General features: G+C 48.1%; 1 protein-coding gene across 1 annotated transcript in view; it reads left to right on the top strand.

Annotated features, from left to right (window-relative positions):
- LOC119386466 (dual oxidase) overlaps positions 1-22,209 on the top strand; it is a 348,909-nt gene that overhangs the window by 150,181 nt on the left and 176,519 nt on the right. Inside the window, exons 7-8 of the mRNA XM_037653749.2 lie at positions 152-212; positions 14,132-14,228. Of these exons, the coding sequence (XP_037509677.1) occupies positions 152-212; positions 14,132-14,228 (158 nt within the window). The remainder of the gene's footprint in view (positions 1-151; positions 213-14,131; positions 14,229-22,209) is intronic.

Consider the following 22,209-nt stretch of genomic DNA (forward strand, 5'->3'; position numbering starts at 1 on the left):
GCCGATGCCTACATAGTCTGCATAGAAGTCTCTTACGCTCACGCCTCCACTGACGCCGCTGCTTCTGAGGTTATCAGTGATTTAGATCTATAGCGCTGTGGCTTAATTTTTTTCGTGTCATAGAGACGCAGAATTTTCTTCTCTCATTCAGAACGTCATCATGTACGAGTACGTGCCGGTGCTGTTGGGCGAAAATGTCACAGAGTACACAGGTGAGCGCATAGTTCATCTTTTCCTGGCGGCTTTGTTTTCAGATCCGTCTCGAACTAACACCATCCTCTCTTCGCATACTTGCGTTGGCTCGTACAGGCGGCTCTGTGCGTTGCTTTCTACGAACTATAGCTAAGGACTATAGCTGAACCTCTTTTAATTCCTGCGGAATGATGCACTTGCTCGTAATGTTGAACATTATATTATAGCTTGTTCATAAGTTCTGTGAATGTTTAACGCTTTTGTCATGCTTTCATGTGGCTGCACTACAGCCAAAATGCATTTGGTGAGCTCGGCGTTGTCAAGGTATCGCTACGCAGGTGTGCCACGGTCCCTCGGCTACTATGCAACGCCTGTGTAGTGGAGGAGGAACAAAATGGAATTGGGAGTGAATTCATGCTCTCTTCCTAGTCACTCTAAACGCGGCAACTTTTAAGGTAACCTGAAAGGGCGAGTAACTCAGAACTGATCGAACACGGGGCGTCGCAGGAGCCAACGTTTTGAACAAGCGGTCTTGCCTTCTTCAAGGCAGCCACTGCCTACTTTGCGCGTGTATGTGCATGGTTCGTACTCTCTCGTCCAATCAAAACAGGGGAGAGGGCAAGAGCGAAAACGGGGCTGGTGGTGGGGACGAGAAAGAAGAAAATACAGGGGCGATATGGGGGTGACTAAATGGAATGAGAAAGCATATGAGTTAACAAAGAAAGAGAACAGAACAACAACAAAAAAGAACTGCTACGCCATGCAACCTAGCTGCGCAGTTGTTGCGGAGCAGCTGCTTAGTGATTATGTCGCGTACGATTGTTTCGAAAAATTTCTATCCTATTATCAGTACATAACGAACGGTGCGGCCGCTCGGCTGACTTGGTCACGTGTGAAGCTATATAGCTTGTTAGCAACTAAAATAATGCAACATTTTTTATGCAGAATAGTAGATAACGTCCTTGACTTAAATGAGAGGGATGAATACACTTTATCGTGAACCAGCTATTTGAGTGGCGCGGCCCAGGCCTCCCACGTGGGGTCGTCGAGGTATGGCCTCTTCGCCGCCTTTGCGGGCTTGCTGGGTGGCCCATAGCTGGTCGTCGAGGTGGGAGCTGCGCAGGGCGGCACGCCATCTCGACGAAAGGGTTTCGGTACTAACAATCTGACATTGGACCTGACATTCCCACAGCGTGTGGTGAAGGGATGCTATACTCGCGGACAACTTTTCTTGGCAATGAAGGGGAGGCTAGAGAGCCGAACTGCGCGTGTGCTACCGCTGAAGATTATAGTCCCACAATTGCGTACGTGTTTTCTGCGTGAGAATAAAACATCAACAACATTACTTTATTTTCTACGGGGCGCTGTTTGAAAAGAGGGTAAGCGCGCACCAAGGAGATATTTATATTTATTTTGCTTTATGCAGTGCCATTTTGCGTTTTTGCACCTGTGAAAACGTCGCACCTTTTACATGCACCTCACAGTGAAAATGGCATCTTCGTCTTCAGGTAAGCGCTCGACACCCTCCAGCTTTTCCGACTACACGCCGAGGGAGCTTCTGACGAATTTCACTAACAAATGGCTGTGTAAGCCTGTGACGGCCGCTCGAATAATCAAATGGCCGTCACAGAAGGTACGGAAGGTTCACAAACCAAAACTAAATTTGAAACGTGCGCCGAAGCGGACTACTCCGCGGAGCAGTACATGTGCAGTAGTTCCGCCCCCGTAGCCTTTCCTTCATTGCCAAGAAAAGTTGTCCGCGAGCGTACTTGTGTCTTGCATATCTTACAAATGTTGTAATATCGGGAAAGTGACGGGTACGAGTTTGTTTGTAGTAGGCGTAAGGTGGCCGCCTGTGCTCAGAGGGATTTAAAAAAATTAAGGATGCTCTTTTCGAGAAATCTAGTTTCAAAATTCGTTGTTTTTGGTAAACCACATACGTTACAGAACAGTTCTGAAGAAAAACGGTGCGCGATAAAACCACTAAAATTATTTTAAGACAAAGCGCAAATATCAGTCAATATTATTTTTTGCTTCAAACGTCCTTCGATAGGTAAGAAAACAGTACACTCGGAAGTTTGCATTTCACTTGTTCTTCGATGGGAATAAATATTGTTACCGGGGTGGGGGGGGGGGAGGGGGGGTTCGCGCAAAGTTCAGAAATTGCGAAGTTGACGGAGAAGTGTCTTTTAGCGGCCAATAAAATATATATATATATATATATATATGTATATATATATATATATATATATATATATATATATATATATATATATATATATATATATTTCAGGCCAACAAATTTTTTCACCAAACTAACTTCGAAACCATTGTAATACTTGGGCCTCCACTAAATTTCATCAAACGGAGGAATGGTGACTGGAACCTCGTGTTCGTGCTTACCTAGACACACCCAACGTCCGTTCTTTTTGCTCGTGTTTGGCTCCAGCAACAACCCGTGCCGCATGATTTTTCATCGCTTCAAGCTCCGTCCCATCGTTATTTAACGTGCAGTGTTATGGTTGTGCAGCTTTCTGACAGCAACGGTGTCCGAGGACCCGTGATCCTCGCTGCCCACATTCACCCCGGAATGCCGGCAACCAAACGCTGGCCGTTGTGAGCAGGACGTAGTCGCTTCATTCGCAGTTACTCATCAATTTCTATGTCTGCTTCTTTGCGGAATGGACCAGTGGCTGGGAGGCATTGTGGTGACACTTGGTTGCCCTAATGCAGAACCCTGCGCATGCCTAGGAACATCGGTGTCCTATGAATAGCGGTTTCTACCCCGTTTTTGAATTTCATTATGCTTAAAAAAAAAAAACCTGCACTATTTTTGCGCCATGCTTGAAAACGAGACATGTAAGCTACGCTAAGGATCATTGAGCTTTCTCACGCAATCTCCTGTATGAATGTTCATAGTAGGTATATGAAGAGTGGCATTTGTATACAGCTCTGCTTCGCCAAATGGATGTATGATTTAAAAAAAAAATAGCTGTGGGTATTACACGTCGAAGGTTCGCAGCTCCACATCTTTGAATTTCTTAAAAAATACATTCCAACTGTCTCGATTTATAGATGTCAACATCTTATAGAGAGGCATAAAAACTAGTGTACAAATAGCTGTCGGGCTCCTTAATTACGTGCTGTAAACTTGCTAAAATAAGATACTTTTATCTTCAAGGCCGAAAGACAACGGCAGCCATGCGGAGACCTGCATGGCTGCCATGGGCCGCTTGATTACGACCCATCGTCGACGCTGGCTCTAAGCGCCCCATTAGCTACCGCTCCTGCGGGCGGGGTCATTAAGATGGCAGCGCACGCCGTGGTTTACGTCGTCATGGCAACAAGAGCAATTACGTGGCCCCCCAGAGCGGCAATGTTTCCGACGTCGGTTGGGTTGGCGGGGTGAGTAAAGGCGTGCGTAACAACTGAGTACTGGCCGTAGCATGCTACCCTGTAATTGTGTCAGTCATCTGGAATATTTAGACAAAGTATAATTTTCTTGGTTACGTCATGCCACCACACATGGGCAAGTTGAAGGTAGAAGAATCTGGGTCCGGGGGAAGAAAGGCTGTGCGTTTAAGTTCATGACCGCTCACCGGTACAATGTACGCTATGCCAGTGTACGGGTCTCTATATAGCCTTGAAATTACTACAGTGGGTGTCGCGAAGAAGCTTTAATACTCTCTGTGTTCTCGCTTATGCTTCGTTCATGCCTGTAACTACACATTGTCAACAGAACATATCATTGCGGTGTGTGCTTGCCGGAGTGCATATGAAGTAATTAATGGCCGATTAATAATTAGTGAAACAAGATGATGATGGTGCCTCTCATAGCCTTAGGGGCACGTTAAGGAAGCCCAGGTGGTCTTAATTTCCGGAGCCTTCCACTGCGGCGTCCCCCATATCGGGATATTGGGACGTTAAACCCCAAGCATTATTATTATCTATCATAGCCTAAGTCGTTTTGAGACATTAAAACCTCTAGACAAACAAAATGTGCTGTTTCACATCTAGAGGGACAGCTAGCTCTGCCAGGTACAAACCCCAAAAATTGCTCTTTCCGTCAATCTCAGCTGAACTAAAGCCATCCAAGCGTCTCTGTACTGTCTCAGTGCTGCTGAAAAGTGCTTACACATTGCCCGCGGAATAGCGCAAAGTTCTCCCAGATGACTTCGCGCCGACGTTTCTCCGGCGTATCGACGCGTTGTTGACGTGCTTCGGTCCACGCGCATCGCGCGTTGTCTCAATGTCGGCCAAAGAACTTCAGCGAAACGCTAGTGCAACGCGTTCGCGAAAACGAAAAGCGGCTCCACAGCCGCTGAATGAAAGAGAGACGTGGCGGCTCAAGACACAGGAGGTGTTGTGCAAGGCCAGATTTTCGTGCCGCCTCCGATAAAGACGCTCGTTGCATCAAGTTCACTGTGTGTTTGCGCCGACAGCGCCGATGGCGCCGAGCAGCGTTTGTGTACTGTCATGTGGCTCAATTTTAGGTAATGCAATTGCTGTGTGAGGTGATTTATTGGCGCGTGGGCTTCACGAAACGTCGAGGAACGTCAAGGGTAGAGCGTCAAAGAGTGGCTGTGGTGAAGCAGCCAAAGTCAGGGGGAGCGCGATCTCACGTCCCATGGCTGCCATTGACACTGAGACTTGCTTGCTCGTTTGTTTCATCGTCGTCACCTCTTCACTACAGCTGCTATGAAACTCGGAGGACTCTCTAGCTTCTCCTTCAAGTGCAGAACGCGATAGCATGATGAAGCCCCGTGCGCATGGCCTTCAACCGTGCCGAAAGGAAATGAACGTTTGTGCGCGTAACATCGGCCGTTTCAAAATATCCTGGAATGTCTACTGCAAGTAGAGTTGCCAAGTGCTCACTACGCCACAATTCTTCCTTTTGCAAATTGGCGAGACGCCCACTATGCGTCCGTAAGGTGCCACGCGCACCTGTCCAGCTTTTGTAATGGGTCGGCATCCACCCACTCGTTGCGCAATCACATGTTTTGGACGCCTGCTGGAATTCTACGATGCTGCGACGCAACATTAGATGCGTTAAAAAGACTCCTCCCACTACGTGACGTTTTTATAGCGTTTCTTTTTACGTAGTTTCAAGCACCGGCGTGGCTCCGTGGTAGAACACCTGCTTCCGACGCAGAAGACCTGGGTTCGATTCTCACTTGGACCGAATATTTTATTATTCATTTATTTGCATCTATCTCGAATTTGAACTCACGGAAAACGCTGATTTTTCGCTCACAGCCAACGACGCCGACATCAAGATTTCTGCGAAACGAGCTCTATAACGCTGTCGCGTTAAAAGCGGGTGCCTGCAGCCTCTTCGCCAGCACAAAGCATGTAGGAAGGAGGAGCGTGGCAGCCGAGCCTCTTGACAAAACTCTGTTGAACCGCGTCAACCTCTGCAATTTCCTTACACTAAAGTGTTTTATGCCGGGGTTCACCAAGACTTAACTGAAGTCATATGCGTCACGGAAAAGAAGTGGGTAACATGAACGCGAACAGATACCAAACAAAACTACAAGTCTCGTTGATGCGGATCACATGAGAGTCGAACCCACGGCCTCTAGATCCGCGGCAATAGGCGCCGGGCGCTCTACCCAATGCGCTACCTACACACATACACGAGGCTTTAGAAAGGCGCCTTATATATCTGACACCTTCTCCGAGAGAGAGACGCCAGCGGGAGGTGGAGCGCTTTCGCACATTCACGGCTCAAGCTACGAAACTGTGCATTCCGCGTTCCTGAAGCGAATTGTGGTGGTGTATGCAGGAGCAGAGGCATGGGTTCGCCGATTACTGGTGAGCATACACGTTGCCGTTTTTCTCCTGGAATAACGACGCTCCGAATGAGTCCATAACGAGTACCAGTGTTTAATATAAGCTTGCTAATGCCATCTTTACGAGTGATTCACCATATGCAGTGTCCAAATGTATGCTAACTACTTTAATTATCTCAAAACTTTAGTCATGATCATGGACGTCATTCGTCGGGGTGGAAATGCGCCCCTAAGCGTCACCGTCATTGCATCCGAGATTATAGTGTACTATAGTCGGTGACAAGCTAAGAATAAAAAGTAATTACGAAATTTATAGCGCGGAACTTCTACACAGGGGACAAAGGAACACGACTGCACTCAAGAAGTCCTGCTTGCACCGTATCAGTGAAAGCTTTGGCTGTCAGATACAGCGCTTGGCTGCAGCAGGCTACCCAGAGCACTTGACCGTAGCTGTAGCTGAGGTTCTTCTGCGCAAGACGAAGAAGGCGTGTCAGCGGGATCAAACGGACAAAAACGAGGAACAAGATCAAAGGAAGGTGGCTGTAATTCCATATCTGCACTCAACGTCACACCGTCTCAAGAAGATTGGCGAAAATGCAGGCGTCAGGGTCGTCATGTCAGCCCCCCAGAAATTGACGAACTTATGCAACCTGACTTCACCAGTAAAAAAGGAAAAAAGGAAATGCAATACACAGCACAAGAACAGATACGTCGCCTGCGCCGAAGGTGTTGTGTACAGGATACCGCTGTCGTGTGGCAGAACATACGTCGGGCAGACGGAAAGATGCCTCAACAACCGTTTAAGGGAGCACAGCGGCAACGTGGCAAAAGGAAGACAAGGGCACCTGGGGCAACATTGCCAGGAGTGTGGGTGCATACCGTACTTTGACAATACGGCAGTGTTGTTTAGAGACAAAGACCGGTGCACGCGCGAAATAATAGAAGCCGCAGCAATGAACAGCGGTGATTACGAGTGTGTCAGCGCACCATCCCTTCTCTTATCCCAAAGAGAAATGGGATATCTTGATGGCAGCTGGTAAAAGTGCAATGCAACGAACACGTGTGGTGCTAATCAGATGAGTGGCTGTAGCTGTTTCTTCTTTTATTTTCTTTCTTTCACTGTATATATTTGCGAGCGCAGATATTAAACGTTAGTTGGAAGTTAGCGCTTGTGCTCGTCGTGTTCCTTTGTCCCCTGTGTAGAAGTTCCGCGCTATAAATTTCGTAATTATGGATTACCAACTAGCCCGAAGCAACGCCTTGCTGAATAAAAAGTAAACTCTACCGCTGTCCATTTGTGTTATGCGCGTCCGACTACGGCCGCTCTTTACCATGACCAACGGAGGCGTTGCCATGACGTAACGGTTAAGACGAGCCAATAAAAAATGCAACATGGCGCCGTTCGCGTCGAGAGGCGGGGTACCGCTGCACCGATACCGAGATCCGTCAGTTCGAATTTCCTGAGGTGTTTGTTTCTTCCAGAAGAAGCTGTTTCCTACTGTTATTCGTACGTACCCAGCATCATCCTCGCCGGTCGTCATCCGATGCAGTAGAAGCTTGTGACTGCCGCCTTTGGAGTTCACCGAAGCGGCGGCAGCTCGGAGTGTTTTACAACGCTTTAGCGCGTTCCGTCGTTTCGGCAGCTTCAAGTTGCAACACGGCGTGCGTTCCCTCCATCGCTCGGATACACCAAGCATATCGCCAGAGGGTCACCACATCGACGATTGTCGTCGCGTTCATTCGTGTGCAGTGAGGTGAAAGTGAAGTCGGAATGTGCGCGTCTGTGTACGATTTACCGCCCGCAAAAGCCATGGCGTTAGCGTTGCCACAAGTGCGTGTGCGTGTGTGTATGTTTTACTTGGAGCTCGCAACGTTGGAATCTTGGTGATCTATTGTGATATGCGCCGTGCTGTGCTCCTATATAAACGACGTATGTACGGACGAAGCGTGAGAGAAAGAAAGCCACCAACGTAGCCCGTTAGCGCAACACCTTGCGAAAGTAAACAAACCAGGTGTGGAGAATATGCAGTGGTGCGTGCATTATAAGAAGATAATTGTTGTCATCTGGTGCGTGTGTGATTTTGTGGCGTGTGCCTATTGGCGCAGTTGCGTCGTCTTAACGGAATTCAGTTCCACCGGCTCAGAATGATGTGCTAGGTTGAAGTGCCCGTCGCGTAAGTCTCACGCTCGATGCACGAACGCCTTGCAATGTTAAACGCCGTACGAGGTAATCGTTGTCTGCAAACCGCGAAATAATGCGCTCGCTGTGGCACATCGATTGCATGGATCGTGATCGTAACTGAAGTAACGCCGCTAAAACTATTATTGAGTGAAAAAAAAAAGCTTTTCTTTTTAATGGCGTTGCATCATACTTCACGATATCATATTTGGAATTCCTGTTTTTGTCTAACGTGCGTCTTTTTTTGCATTTCGCGTGTATTGTGTGCATGTATCACGCAGTGATAATTTGTTTATATTAAACTCGTGAAGCTCATAGTGCATAGACCCTTTTGTTTAAGCGCTTATCCCTTCTTCTGAAGCCTCACCCCCTCACTATGCTTCACGAACAAATGAAGAAGGGGGGAGCCGGAGAGGCGGGGCTTGACAATGTACGAAACGGATGTACTTACTGATTGTGTCCACCGATATTATCTATATAGACATCTATATGTTTTCCTTTTTTTTCTTCGAAGATGCGCGTGTTTTCTCTATCTCCGAGTGTGTATGTGTGGTCTTTTGGCTACTGATTTTTTTCATTTCTACATTTTTTTATTGTTTATTTTTTTCCTTGCTCTACCTGCACGGAGGACGATGCTATAAAAGCGCATCGAAGCCTCGTAAATTTTGCCTTGATATCAAAACGTTGACAAATAAACTGTCTTTTGAGAAGCGTATATCCTTTTCCTATTTGTCGTATGGCAACCGATGGCAGCCTGAGTGTGTGTGTATATATATATATATATATATATATATATATATATATATATATATATATATATATATATATATATATATATATATATATATATACAGACACACACATATATCTACATGGTAGGGGGGGGGGGGCTCTTCCAGTAAAAGTGTGCCCCCCTGCTGTCTGGGGCGACGACTGGTATGTAATAAATAAATAATAAAAATAATTAAAAACTTGAACGTTCAAAGTCTTAAGGGGTAATGGCAGTGCAAGTGCAAGTTGTCGAGGCGAGAAACAATCCCACGTAAAGCTTTTAGTCAACTCCAATTTAGCCGCGTACATCTCCTTGGCGTGAAAGTAACGGTAACGCATGCAATGACCCCCCACAGTTAAACGCGATGTGTGCTACACGCTTTTATTTCGTTGAAACAAGACGTCAAATGAAGCCTTGGCGTTTAGCTCAAACACGATGACAAGCACGGCGACTAGAGACGCAAATGCGGTATTAACGGCAACACAAGAGTCGAAATTCACGAAGGCAATCTCAGACCACTTCGCCATACTTCCCTTTGAGTCACAGTTGCCATAGTTACAGCAGACAGTGAAGAAGACTGGCGGCGAAAGTTTCGCAAAAAAAAAAAAAATAGAAACGACCTTTTTAAATGCGATTAATGTCCGTGTTTCGTTCTTTGAAACCATAAAATAACGATTCCTTTATTTTAAGTTTTATGTTAAATCTGGCATTTTTTTTTTTAATACCAAAATAGGTGCTGCTCAGAAACATCACCTTTGAGATGTACAGGGTCGACCACATCTAAGCTGAACACCTCATTAGTATTCAAGACCTCATTGAAGCTGTTGTTTATTACATAATTCGGAATATCATTACTGTTTTTGTCGACACCATGATTAGACGTTCTATAACGGGCATTGCACCCGTGAAGTATAAGAAATGTTCTAGTTTTACCGGTTTGAATACTAATGAGGTGTTCAGCTTAGATGTGGTCGACCCTGTACATTACTTCTTCGTATAGACTCCGAGATGACCGTGGCGGGGGGTGCGATTTAAGTAACAGCTATATTGTTATGCTGACGCTGAACTCCGTGCCTTCACAGTTTATTTTATCTAGCTTTGCTTTCTTTATTTCAGTATCAGTGCAGTATTGCAAAAAAAACACGGTTGATCCCTCCGTCATAGGAATCGGAATAACACGAAAGTAAAGCGTGCCCTTACCGAAGTAACTGAATGTTTACTGTACATTGATATAAGGGGAGCTTCTAAAATATATATTGATGTCTGGCAGCTAATGGTACCGTTTAACGTGGATGCACCCACTTTGATGATTGGTGGTACATCTCCATCCCGACGACTAACGTCCATGTTAAATGATTATATACACAAACCCTTGTGGTAGCTGTAGTAGTTAACGGTGAAAGCGTAATCAGAGAACGAGGTGTGATATCCAGAAGAGCGTCGCATATTGGACGCTGAAGTTGGTCGCCATCCCGCGGCATGTTAAAATGTGATTGAACACCACGTCCGGAGAAGAGGGAAACGCAAAGCGCGTCGTGCAGCCCCGGTAGCCCGGCCGTTATTTTTTTCGGGGCGAGCGCGTGAGCATGGAACGCAGTGTTACAGCCAGTGAGGCAGGCACGCGTCGCAGAGCTATTTTTGGTTTGTATCAGCGTGATGCTATGAGCGAGGCCAACGCTTTTACGACGCTTGGGCAAAGGTCGCCACCTCGCTGTGTGTTAAAGCATCGACAAAATTCAACTTCTATTGAAAATGCACCGAATGGGGCGGACGCGTAACGCGTTGCAGGTGCTAGTCGCGGAGGCCACAGCAATGACGAATTACTTTACCTTACCACTCCCAGAGGTCAACACCACCCAGCCGACCGGGAGTGTGGTAGCTATAGAAGGCGCGTTCGTAAAGCCTCCAGAGTCTATGACCGTGGCGCAGTGGATAGCGTGCCCGGCATCTGTTGTTGCGGACCGAGCGGTTGTGGGTTCGATGCCCATTGATGGTACCTTTTTTCTTTGCCATCTGATCGTGTATATTTTTTCGACGTCATTTCCGTGACGGAAATACGTCACTGAAGTCTTCGCGGACCCCGGCATAAAACACTTTCGTGTTAATAAGGTTTATATGCGTGAAAATTATTGCCATTGTTTAGGAACTACTTCGTTTGTAGCGCGGAGGCATGCAAAATATGAGCAATGCGGCCTCGTGGGCGGAGCTTATATTTATTCTTAGGCTGTCACCGACTATAGAATAATCTCCTAGTGACGCGTCCAGGAGGCAGGGACAATAGGCCGGTTGAAGCAAACGCCAGTAGACGCCACTGGTGGCGTTGCTGCGCTTTTTTCTAGTCGCGGAGCCAGTTCGCGCCGGTTTGGGCCGGTTCAGACGCGCTTTGCAGCTGCTTGCCTCGTGCGCGTCCCCTGCGACGCTACGTTCAACGTCGTAGTTCTTGTGAAAAAAAATGGTGGATGACTTTTTTTTCTCCGGACGCTTACATGTGGGATGCTTCCATGTAGTACGTCTCATTGCACGCCGTAAAATGGGGTAAGGAAACGCCGGAATAATCTTGTTTAGCTGCGTTTCTGTAACCGAGAATAAATCACGAAAAGTTTGCCACCATCAATATGCGTCCGTCGAGGCCGTTATTTCATCGTACGCCTTCTGGCATAGCAACGCAGCGTATACGTTGCTGAGCGCTTTTGTGTAGTTTGCGATGAGCATGCGATTTAAATGTTGTGCTAGGTATTGCGCAATAGAAGCAAGATATGCAGAGTTACTCATATGATGGGTTTGTGTAAATGGATGATAAGAAAATGCGAATAGATACTGCTGTAGGCGATGTCCCGAACTGCATGTCTGCGGCATTTACGCTAGCAGACGACTAGAAAAAGGCGCAGTGGCGGCGCCTGGTGGCGTCTACACAAACGGGCACGCGCGCTCCTTCTCAGACGCGTCACTAGGAAATTATTCTAGTACACTATATCCGAGATAAACGGTCTTATAGCTGCCAAACACCTAGGGTGCATTTTAGGGGCGTAGCTCCTCTTAGTCTAACCTTGTCACGCGTCCGTTGTCCGGCGTATCTCCCGGCAGCCGGCAGTAAACGGCAGTATCTGTCCGGTGGTGGTGGTGTGCGGCGTGACCACCCTTACTGCGCATGCGGATACCCTCTCCACACACCTCCTCTCCACTCCCCCTCACCATTCCCCATGTTCTCTACCCCTCACTCCTTTCCCACTCCACTCACCCTCTCACCTTCCCCTCTCCCATACCCCTCTGCACTTCCCCTCTCCCATACCCCTCTCCACTTCCCCTCCCCCTTTCCACTCTGCCTCTGAAACGCGGGCTAGACATGCCGTAATTCTCTCCTGCGCAACGCCGCGATGAGCTCGAGCGCATGCGCGTGCCCTCCCCTTCTCTCTCCTCTCCTACGCTGCCCCCCTCTCGCCCGCCTGTCGACCGCGTTCCCCGCTCGCCCTGTGAGAATTAACGGCCAGGCTAGATGGAAGATGCGACGCGCGTAGCGTCCCTCTTCGCGTTCCACGACGCGAGGTCGGTAGCATGCCCAACGAACGCCAACGGAACGCGATCGTGGAAGTGCTCCAGCTTCGCATCGCCTCATGGCTACGGTTCCCCCCATCTTGCCTCGCGGCGCTGCGACGCCGACGCAGGCAGCGTCTTGATTGAAAAAACCGACCGCTCGCGCTGCAGAACCGTTCACTGACCACCCCGTATATATAGGCACTGGATTTTGACCTCCAAGGTAGTGCGTGTGTGCGATTTCTCCTGTGCGTGATTAAACAATGAAAATTCAAAGCGTACATGTAAAATTAAAGTGAGCTGCAAGTCGTCATAACTCTCATCGAACCTTTAGTATAAACGCGCCCGATCTCACGTCGGTGAGGATGTACTGGGCAGAATTCATGGAAGATTCACGGTTTACCGATGAACCTCCGCAGCTTCGCCCACTCATCATAATTCACTCCGTGGATATGCTGTGATTTTTTTGAACATGTTCTCTGACAGAACGGAACACAACGTCACGAGAGAACAAGATGGAGCAAAACACGACAGTGAAACGTGACTTCACAGAAGTATTAGATTATATTGCAGAATGTGCTTGCAGAACGACTATTAGGGCGTAATCTTGTATCGCCAATAGCTCGTCTCAGTTCGCCTACTGGCGAGCTGAGAGAATTCAGGGATCTTTTAAACACATGAAAAATAGATAATTATTATAAATTAATATATATATGAGATGCTTTGTTTTTTCAAAGCTTGAAATTTAACTGCGTGGTTCCTTAAACGATCTATTTGGGTTAAGGTCTTGATTGGGCGCTAGGTGGTGTCGCAGTTTCACGAGACGTTCGGTAAGGGTGGAAGGGGGGGGGGGGGCAGGGGTGCTGGTTGCTGGTTGCTGTTTGCCATTTTCGCAAGCTGTCGGAGCGGAATTGGATTAAGCGAGGCACAAAGCAGGCTAACTCGATTCCCCGGCCAGAGCGTTTACGTTTCGATCCAATCCAAGTCGTCCGGGGACCGTTCTCTACTCGTACTATCGGACGGAGCAGTGTCTCCGTCCGTTCTGTGCCCGTTCTTAGCTTAGAAGACGACAAAGTGATTGACGGCACTGCTTTTCCGGCTGCTGTTCTCACGTCTGACCATCAGACAAGCCTCGACCAACCCCGTGCGGCGTGATAGAAGGTTCTATCGCAGAAAGTGTAAAAGATTGCGACCTAATAGTCACTCTGCAAGCTCTCATATATCAATGTGCAATAAACAGACAACTGCTTCTGTGAAGATAGGTTTCTCTGTCATGTTATACCAATTCCTATGGCGGAGGAATCAACCATTTTTCTTTCTGATTTTGGCGGTAATTCCGGTCAGTGTTGATATGTGCTGTGAAATGATAGGTGTTCCAGTGTGAAGGTTCCTCTTCTTATGTTTTTCTTATCATTTTGGTTTATATGATTTCATTCCACTGCTGTAATAGCCCATCAAGAAGGGCTGACAGTATCAATAAATAAAATTTAAAAAAGTGTCCCTTCGCATTTTTTTTTTAGTTGAAAGCCTCGCAATACGGCCCCGAGCTACTGCCTTAACTCTCTCTTCCCTAAAGGGAAACAGGGCGACCGGGATACTAACTAAATTTTGGCGGTGCACTCCTTAATGTCTGCAGCAAAATATTCAAATGACCTTTGTATGCAGGATACAAACCGGACGTGCATCCAGGCATCAGTCATGAGTTTCAGGCTGCCGCCTTTCGGTTTCCACATACATCCATTCCTCCTGGTATCTATCGCAGGTAAGCTCCCGTTATAATCTCACTAATAATCAATCCTCTGTAGGGACCGCCAGGGTCAGTGCTGTCACCTCGTTGTGTCAACGAGCCCAAAAACTAGGGTCCTGCAAGCTCACCAGCAGGCAGCCTCGTCTGTTCTTTAGAATAAGAAAGGGAAATAATTTGCATCTCTTCACACACAGAAGCGGTATATACATATATTCGTTCGCTACGCCATTTCGATGACCTTAATATGTATTCGGATCCGCTGACTGTTCAGCCTTCTATCAGCATAGTGGCGTAGACAGGGGGGGGGGGGGAGGTACACCGGGGCCGTGCCCCCCCCCTCCCCCGAATTTTTTTCCCATGAAATACAGATCCCAAAATGACACTCGACCTCCAGACCCAAGGTCGAATCAAGGAGATGCCCCCCCCCCCCCCCCAAAAAAAAAGAGGCTCGAGAGAATATGAAAAAATCATTCTATTCACTAGAGATACTAGCAGTTTCGGAGGCACTGCATTGGCAAGGAGTGCTTGAAACATGTGCGAACACCCGAGAGATTCCGCCGCTGCTTTGCTCCTTCTCAATTAAAACGAGCAAATCCCAATCGCCATCCTGAGTGAACAAACGTTAACACGTAGTGCGCAATCAAAACCAGATAGCTTAGTTGATTGCCTTGCCGCCCGCGTCGATAAGTTAGAGCTAATCGCCGAGGCAAATAAAGTTTGCCACCCTATCCACGGCACTGATTCTGGTTCTGATATATCGCAGCTTTCGTTGGAAGGGCAAGCGTTAACATAAAAATGGGACGACGCGGAGAATACGCTTCCCTGCTGTAACTCGGTCTGTTTTGGTCTCCGTGACGTGGTTGGCGAGTCCTGGGAGCAGTCCGACGCCTACATTACTTCCATCTGCAATGATAAGCTGGAAATATAATCACCATAATGTCATCATTAGCCTGACTGCGCCCGCTGCAGTGCAAAGGCCTCTCCCATGTTTCGCCATTCAACCCAATCCTGCGCTTACTGGCCCATGTTCTCCCCGCAACCGTTGCCCATTGCCTCACACATGGACGTATCTCTCGATGCTAATAACACTGAACAGGCGCATAGATTAGGCCGATTCGAAGAAAAGCAGAACGACTTTAGTATCGCGAAGTTCACACGGTTTAAAGGCACATCCCAAATTCGCTTCTGTTGTGGGAAGCTTAAGCGCACATCGTTTTCTATGCGTGAGGATTTTCCGCACGTGTACGTCTGGCTAGCAAAAAACTTTACGCTGAGGAGAAAAGGATTGCCTTAAATACATTAGGTTCGATAAACTTATCAATCACAGTAAGCGTTTTGTTTACCATTCTTATAGTGACTTTGTTATTGAATTCGTATCTTTTTTTTTCTTTATTCAGTTCATACCTTAGCCACTAACACGTGGTTCCGTGCACGCGTTTTCATCTCCCGCCCTTGTCTTTCGGTCTCCCGTCTTTAAAGCAACTCGTAACCATTTGCGAGTTAAAAGACTGGGCGTGCAAACACGGACAGAGTAGCGAAATCAAGACACCACGAACGCCGACTGGCTGTCGCGCTGCTAATTGCTAGCTTCCTGGTTAGCTCAATTGGTAGAGTGACCGCGGAAAGGTGTCGCTTCCGGGTTCGATCCGCGGACCAAAACGAGATTATCTCTTAAAAACTAGATTATCTCTTAATTGGGCTGTTGCCTGCTAAATAACAGTTCCCCGTGGTTATCAGTTTTTTACAGCGAGGGTGTTAAGGTTTTCGTTGCGCCGCGTTCGCGGACAGAAACTGTGCCTAGCTATCAGGTCACCTCGCATTGCCGGAACATGCTTGGTAAAGGCAATTAAGTCAAGCTATGCTAACATCAAGCTAACTAGGCCAAGTCATGCTAAGATGAAGCTATTTAAGACAATGTTATTTGAAACAACGTCAATTAAGACCTTGCTTACTAAGGTCATGCTGATTAAGCCTTGGGTAATTAAGACCTTGCTAATGCAGACCTTGCTAATTAAGACATCACTCATTTGTATATTTGTAATTAAGACATTGAAAGTTAAGCTAGGTCGGCCTCAAGCTCCGCTGTTAGTCCAGCTTGCACCATAGTGTAAGCTGCGGCGCATTTATTTTGCCGCGCAGTGCTTGTGTTTTTCCTATTTTGCTTGTGCAGATGCGCAGTTGTGACCCTAAGGTGGAATGCAGCACTTATCCGTGACCAATCCATTCGTCCGCTCCTTTCTCTTTTTCCGCGCTGTAACATTCTTGCACGATCCGCTGGCTGTTTTGCTGAAAACTTGAACAGCGGCATGTAGAGGCGCTATTATTCCAGCTTACTCTGATGTGGGCCTCCGTCACTTAAATGCCGCGCATGCAGCCTCTGAAAAAAAAAATTATGGCAAGTACGCCCGTGGGTGAGCAGCGACAACTAGAAAAAGGCTGACAGTCGAGACCGCGCGCGCAGCGACTAACTTCACTGTTTTCTCTCAGGCTGACGCGTTCAGCTACTGCAGACAGAGCTGCAGATGAAGCTAAAATGCCACATGAAATGCGGAATGGATGAATGGAAGAACTTCATTTAAGTCCAACAGGTCGCGCTAGTTTCCTAGCTCGAGGCGGGCCGCTTCCGCGTTGGGACCGAAAAGCCTAGCCTTTCTGCCATTTCTCGGGTGCGTTGGACCCCCAATAGCTGTCCCTCAATATGAGACTGCGTAGAGTTGCGTCCCACCGCTCTTCAGTGTTGTCCTTGTCGCTGCGTGACACAGAGCAACGCCAGAGTATATGAGTTGGATCTATGGTGTCGTGGCATTTATCGCATGGTGCAGGAGTACAGAACTCCGGATAAATGTTGTTATTACAGCGGGCTCGGATAGGTTCTTGTTAGTAAGGTACTTAGCGCACTGGCCGGAGCTCTATTTAGTTTACTGTGTGGAGGGGGAAGACCTATGTAGAAGTGCTTGGTTGGGTCGTTGTAAGACAGGAGGAGATCCCTGCAGTCTGGAACCCTCAGCATCTTTCTGCCTTGTGGCTTCACGGTTGGCAAGTCCTCTAGCAGCATTGTGGGCAGATTCGTTGAGTTTCGCGGAAGCACCGTTGGTTTCTTCCATGTGAGCAAGAATGCAGTTGGCTTGACGATCTTTCATCGAGAATTGCCAGAGTCTGCCTTGAGATGACTCCATTGGCAAATGCTCGCACGGCTGCCCTAGAATCGCTGTGCATCCTGGATTTATTTGGGTCTAAAAGTGCCATTGCGATGGCTACTTGCTTAGCAATTTCTCATTCTGCGGTGTGCGTAGAAGCCGAGTTCACGACTTCACCTTTGTTGTTCACAACTACCACTATAAAGGCTCTTTTATCGGACATGAAAGCCACGTTGACAAGCGAGCATTCTTGAGCCTGATCTTTAACATTTTCTAGCAGGCCTTTTGCTCTCGCTTGCCGTCTGCTCAAATTATGAATGGGGCGTACATTCCTTGGAGCAGACATGACTGTAATATTGTCCCGCAGATTGTTGGGAAGTTCTTTGTGGTTATGATCTCTAGCTCCTTAGTATGCAGCGCCCGCCAAGGAGAAAGTTGACTTTCGGACACGCGACGGGTGCAGCACGATAATAAAAAAAAACATGGCTGATCCCTCCGTCATAGGAATCGGCATAACACGAAAGTAAAATGCGTCTTCAAACAAGGAGTGCTTATTGTGTAGTGATATATGAGACCTCGTACAATGTCTATTCGTGTTTGGCAGCTATAGCACCGTTTGGCGTGGATGCACCCATGTAGACGCCTAATTCGTAGCTTGAGCCGCAAACGCGTGCGTCCCGCTGGCCTATGTCTCGTTCCACCAAGGAACGACATTCGCCCGTCGAAATCGTGTCCTTTCTGCAACGCGTATTGCAGCAGTTTTGTTAGTCGGTGCTCTGGCAATCGAAGTAGTCGGCGGCGGAGAAATCCCATCAGTACATGTGGAAGCTGCGCTGCTCCGATGAGCCGGCGCACGCTAAAGGGAGCGAAATGCAAAGAACGTAACAGCGTCTAGGGTGCCTCGGTGACGCCAGCGCGGCCAGTGTCCCTCGCTGGTATCGAGACGCTTCAATCATGACCTCCGATATCGCACGCAATCTCGGAGTAAGCGCTAGTAAGTGTCGATCGTGACGCATTACTTCTTTTCACCTCTCACAGACGGCGGCACCGCCCCGCCCCGCCCCGCCCCGCTCCGCCCCGCCTACCTACACTGCCAACAGAGAGCACCGTGCGAGAGAAAATGTGTGAAAGATATAGGGCGCGTTCGTGAAGTGTCCAGTATCTGCCAATATAGCTTAGTGGGTTTAGCGTCGGGCGCTTACCGTCCCGGCCGCAACGTCGTGGACTCGATTCCCAGTGGCGGATCTTTTACTTGGTTTTATTTTTTCTCACTCGTTGGCGTCCATTTTATCAACGTCATATCCGTAACGGATGTACTTGGTGGACCCCGGCATAAAAAAATTCGGCAGACCCCACGTACCGTGGGAGTCGGTGTTATGCGAAGCATGCGGCGGGAAGGTGACTGTGGCGTAATTTTTTTTACTGAGCGACAAGTTGCAAAATGACGCTAAAGATCTGTATAAATTTCATACGCACATATATATGTTCAAGAGCCGCATATGTGTTATATAACCTGTTGTTTACGGTTCGGTAACACTGGCAACGGCAACGTGGCTGTTACCAACACCAGAAGCGGTAAGCTGATATGTAGTGCTTATACTTGTCCCTTATGATGGATAACGCACGCACGTTTCACGAGCCCGTGTGCATGTGTGAAACAATTTCTTGACAGTTCTTGAACAAGGTCATCATCTCCGTGATCAGTGAGCACCAGCCGCTGGTCATGACTTGTTATAGGATCCGGTCGTAATCGCGGTGACGAGGGGTCCACGTGTAGTGAAGTATGCGGTATAGTACAGCTGTTGAAATTCATGGATGCGTCGTTCATTTTGTCGACAAATTGTCTGTCGATAGAGCCGGCGATATCTCGGAACCCGAAGTCACCCTTCGCGTAGGTTAGGTATAGGCCGCCGAGGCTGGTAGGCCAGGATAGTGCTACGTAGACCAACATCAGTGGATGGCGCTTGTCGTATTCGTACACTACCTGGGCGTATGTGGCCTACGTAGCCTAGTCTACAAAGCGGCTGTCAATCAATCTGGCATCATCCTCGGTTAGCATGAGGCCATCGCCCAGCCTCGTAAGAAATGAAGAGGACACTGCGTCGTTCTTTCGGACTAAGTGCACTTTACGGTGCGGTGATGTGGATATCATACGTAACTTTCATTCATGTATTTGTCCGGGGTCGAGCAATGCTTCAATATAGCTTGCGGAATCATAGGAATACAAATGTAATGTATATTAGACTGCTACAAAAGTGGAGCCAACACTGGAGCCACAGACTTTAATCTGATATGATGCCTGTATCGTAGGAGGACACATCGTAGGAGTATCACGTATTGTTTATTGCTTTTCTGTAAAATTAGATAGCAAGCACAACAACCACAATTGACGTTGCATCGATATTACGCCTGCGTAGGCTGTTTTTCCAAACCAGTCTATAGACTTGGCGTGGCTCTGTGGTAGAATACCTGACTGCCACGCAGAATGCTTGGGTTCGATTCCTGCTGGGACCCTAATTTTCATTCTTTCCATGCGTCCGGTCAACGCTGCCGATGTTGGTTTTTCTTAACGCTCTCGCATTTAAGCTACCAATGTCTGTTCTCGCCGTTCCTGGGTAGATATAAACTGTCAATCACCTGTGGCACATACCCGTAAACCGCGGCCCGTGGTAAACGGGTATGTGCCACACGTTTCTGTAGGAAAGGGTTTGACGACGTACGCGACAGAATTTTCACGTTATTCATGTCTTGACCCGACAGTCATATTCGTCAAATCCTCTTACCCTCCCATGCAAATTTTGGTCTACAACAAGTTAAGGAGGCGATTATGAGAGCGCCCAGACGTAGGCGGCTAGATAGATAGATAGATAGATAGATAGATAGATACGTAGATAGAAACGCTCAAAGTGCCAGAGGTTCGCTAAGAAATGCTTCGCATTTAAAACACTTTCGTGTTAAAAAGCAGTTCGAAAACTCAACGCTGTCAGAGCTGGATCTTTCTCGTATTAGCCCCGACAGTTAATGGTGACCCGATGAAGAACACGCAGTCCCAATCATCTCCTGTGGATCTCGCCGGCTCTTCCACGCTTCCTACTTGTCCTGACGCCCACGCAGACGCAAGACCTAGCGGTGCTGCGCTCCATGTCAACCTGCCACCATTTTGGCCCAAAAGCCCCAGCACATGGTTTCTGCAGGTAGAGGCGCACTTCTGTTTATGTCAAATCACGAGCCAACAGACCAAGTATACTTGCAGCTTGTGTCCTCCCTACCTCCGGCCGTAGCCAAAGACTTAGCGGATGTTATAGCTTCGCCGTACGCGAGCCATCCCTTCGACACGTTGAAAGTAGCTTTTCCCGCAAGTCTGAGTCCTAACACAGCAAACTCCAGAAGCTCCTCACAGCTACACAGCTCGGTGACTCTCACCCTTCCCAGCTGCTTCGCCGCATGCGGCATCTCCTTGGCGCCCCCCCTCCCCTCAACAGGACAAGCTGTTGCGGGAGTTGTTCCACCAGCGCTTACCGCATAGCATGGTCCCTGCCCTTGCGGCTGCAGGTGATGTCCCATTAGACACCCGCGCTGAAATGGCTGATCGAGTGGCGCACTATTCGCGGACCCATTGCCTCAACGCCGTTACCACACCGCCACTGGCCACCACTGCAGACCCCACGCTCGCGAGCATCGAGAACCCTTGAGACACCATTGTCAGACGTCTCGATGACTTTCTACCTTCGCATCGCCGACCTTCATCGAGGTTCCAGTTCCATAGTCGCTACTCGACGCCCCCGTGCTCTCCTTTGGCCAATCGACGCGCCGCGGGACGGCTCCTCCTCGACTGTGTGCTGGTACCACCGCCTTTTCGGTGCCGCTGCTCGCAAATGCTCCTGGTCGGGAAATGCGACGACGGATCACCCATGACGCCAAGCGGTAATGGTTGAAAGACATGCCGCCTCTTCTCTGACAAGGTCACTGGCTCTAATCTTATTGCTCTAATCGATGTAGCAATCCGTTTGAGGATGTGCCTTCCTGATCGCGTGGTGGATAGTCTAAGCAACTGAGCTTTCTTGTGTCTCCGCTATTTCCTCCACTGTATTGTGCATCCCTAGCTGCATGAATCTTTCAGTTTCGGTGTACGTAGGTGGCCCAATAGCTACCTTGAATACCTTCCTTAACAATGCATTGATTTTGTATCTTCTGGATCTCTGCCACTCGTGCATGGCTGCTACGTAGGCGAAGTGACATAGCACAAAGGCGCGTACTAGTCTGACGACCTTGTCTTCTCCAAGCCCTTGTCAGCGGTTAGTCACTCTTGATGAGCCTCATTGCGTTTTTAACTTTTTAGCGATACGTTGAATCGTTTGATTATTGGAGCCGTTGGCTCCTATAACCAATTCCAGGACCCGGATAGGATTCACCCTTGGGATGACGCTTACGCTCATGGTATAGAGCGTTATGTCATTTTTCCCTGGAGGAATCCGTTCCCTGGGTTTGTGCTCTTCTCTTCGGTACGTAAAGCAGGAGATCCGATTTCTTTGGTGAGCATCGGAGTTCCGTTGGGATAGAAACTCTTCAGTGACGTTTACGGCTTCTTGTAGTCTCTGTTCTATTTCTCCGTCGCTGCCTCCGGTTCGTCATATCGTGACGTCGTCCACGTAAACGTTGTATTCAATACCTTCGATGTCTTCGAGTCTCCTGGTGAAACCTATCAGAGAGATATTGAAAAAAGTTGGCGAGATGAGCGGTCCTTGGGGTGTGCCTCGGTTGACTTGCTTCATTGTATCTGATGTAAGGTCCTCAGCCTTGAGCGTTGCCATCCGACCACTGAGAAAGGCTTCAACGTATTGATAAAAGTGACTACCCAA

This window comes from Rhipicephalus sanguineus, chromosome 3 (genome assembly GCF_013339695.2).
Source record: "Rhipicephalus sanguineus isolate Rsan-2018 chromosome 3, BIME_Rsan_1.4, whole genome shotgun sequence".
Classification (NCBI taxonomy): Eukaryota; Metazoa; Arthropoda; class Arachnida; order Ixodida; family Ixodidae; genus Rhipicephalus; species Rhipicephalus sanguineus.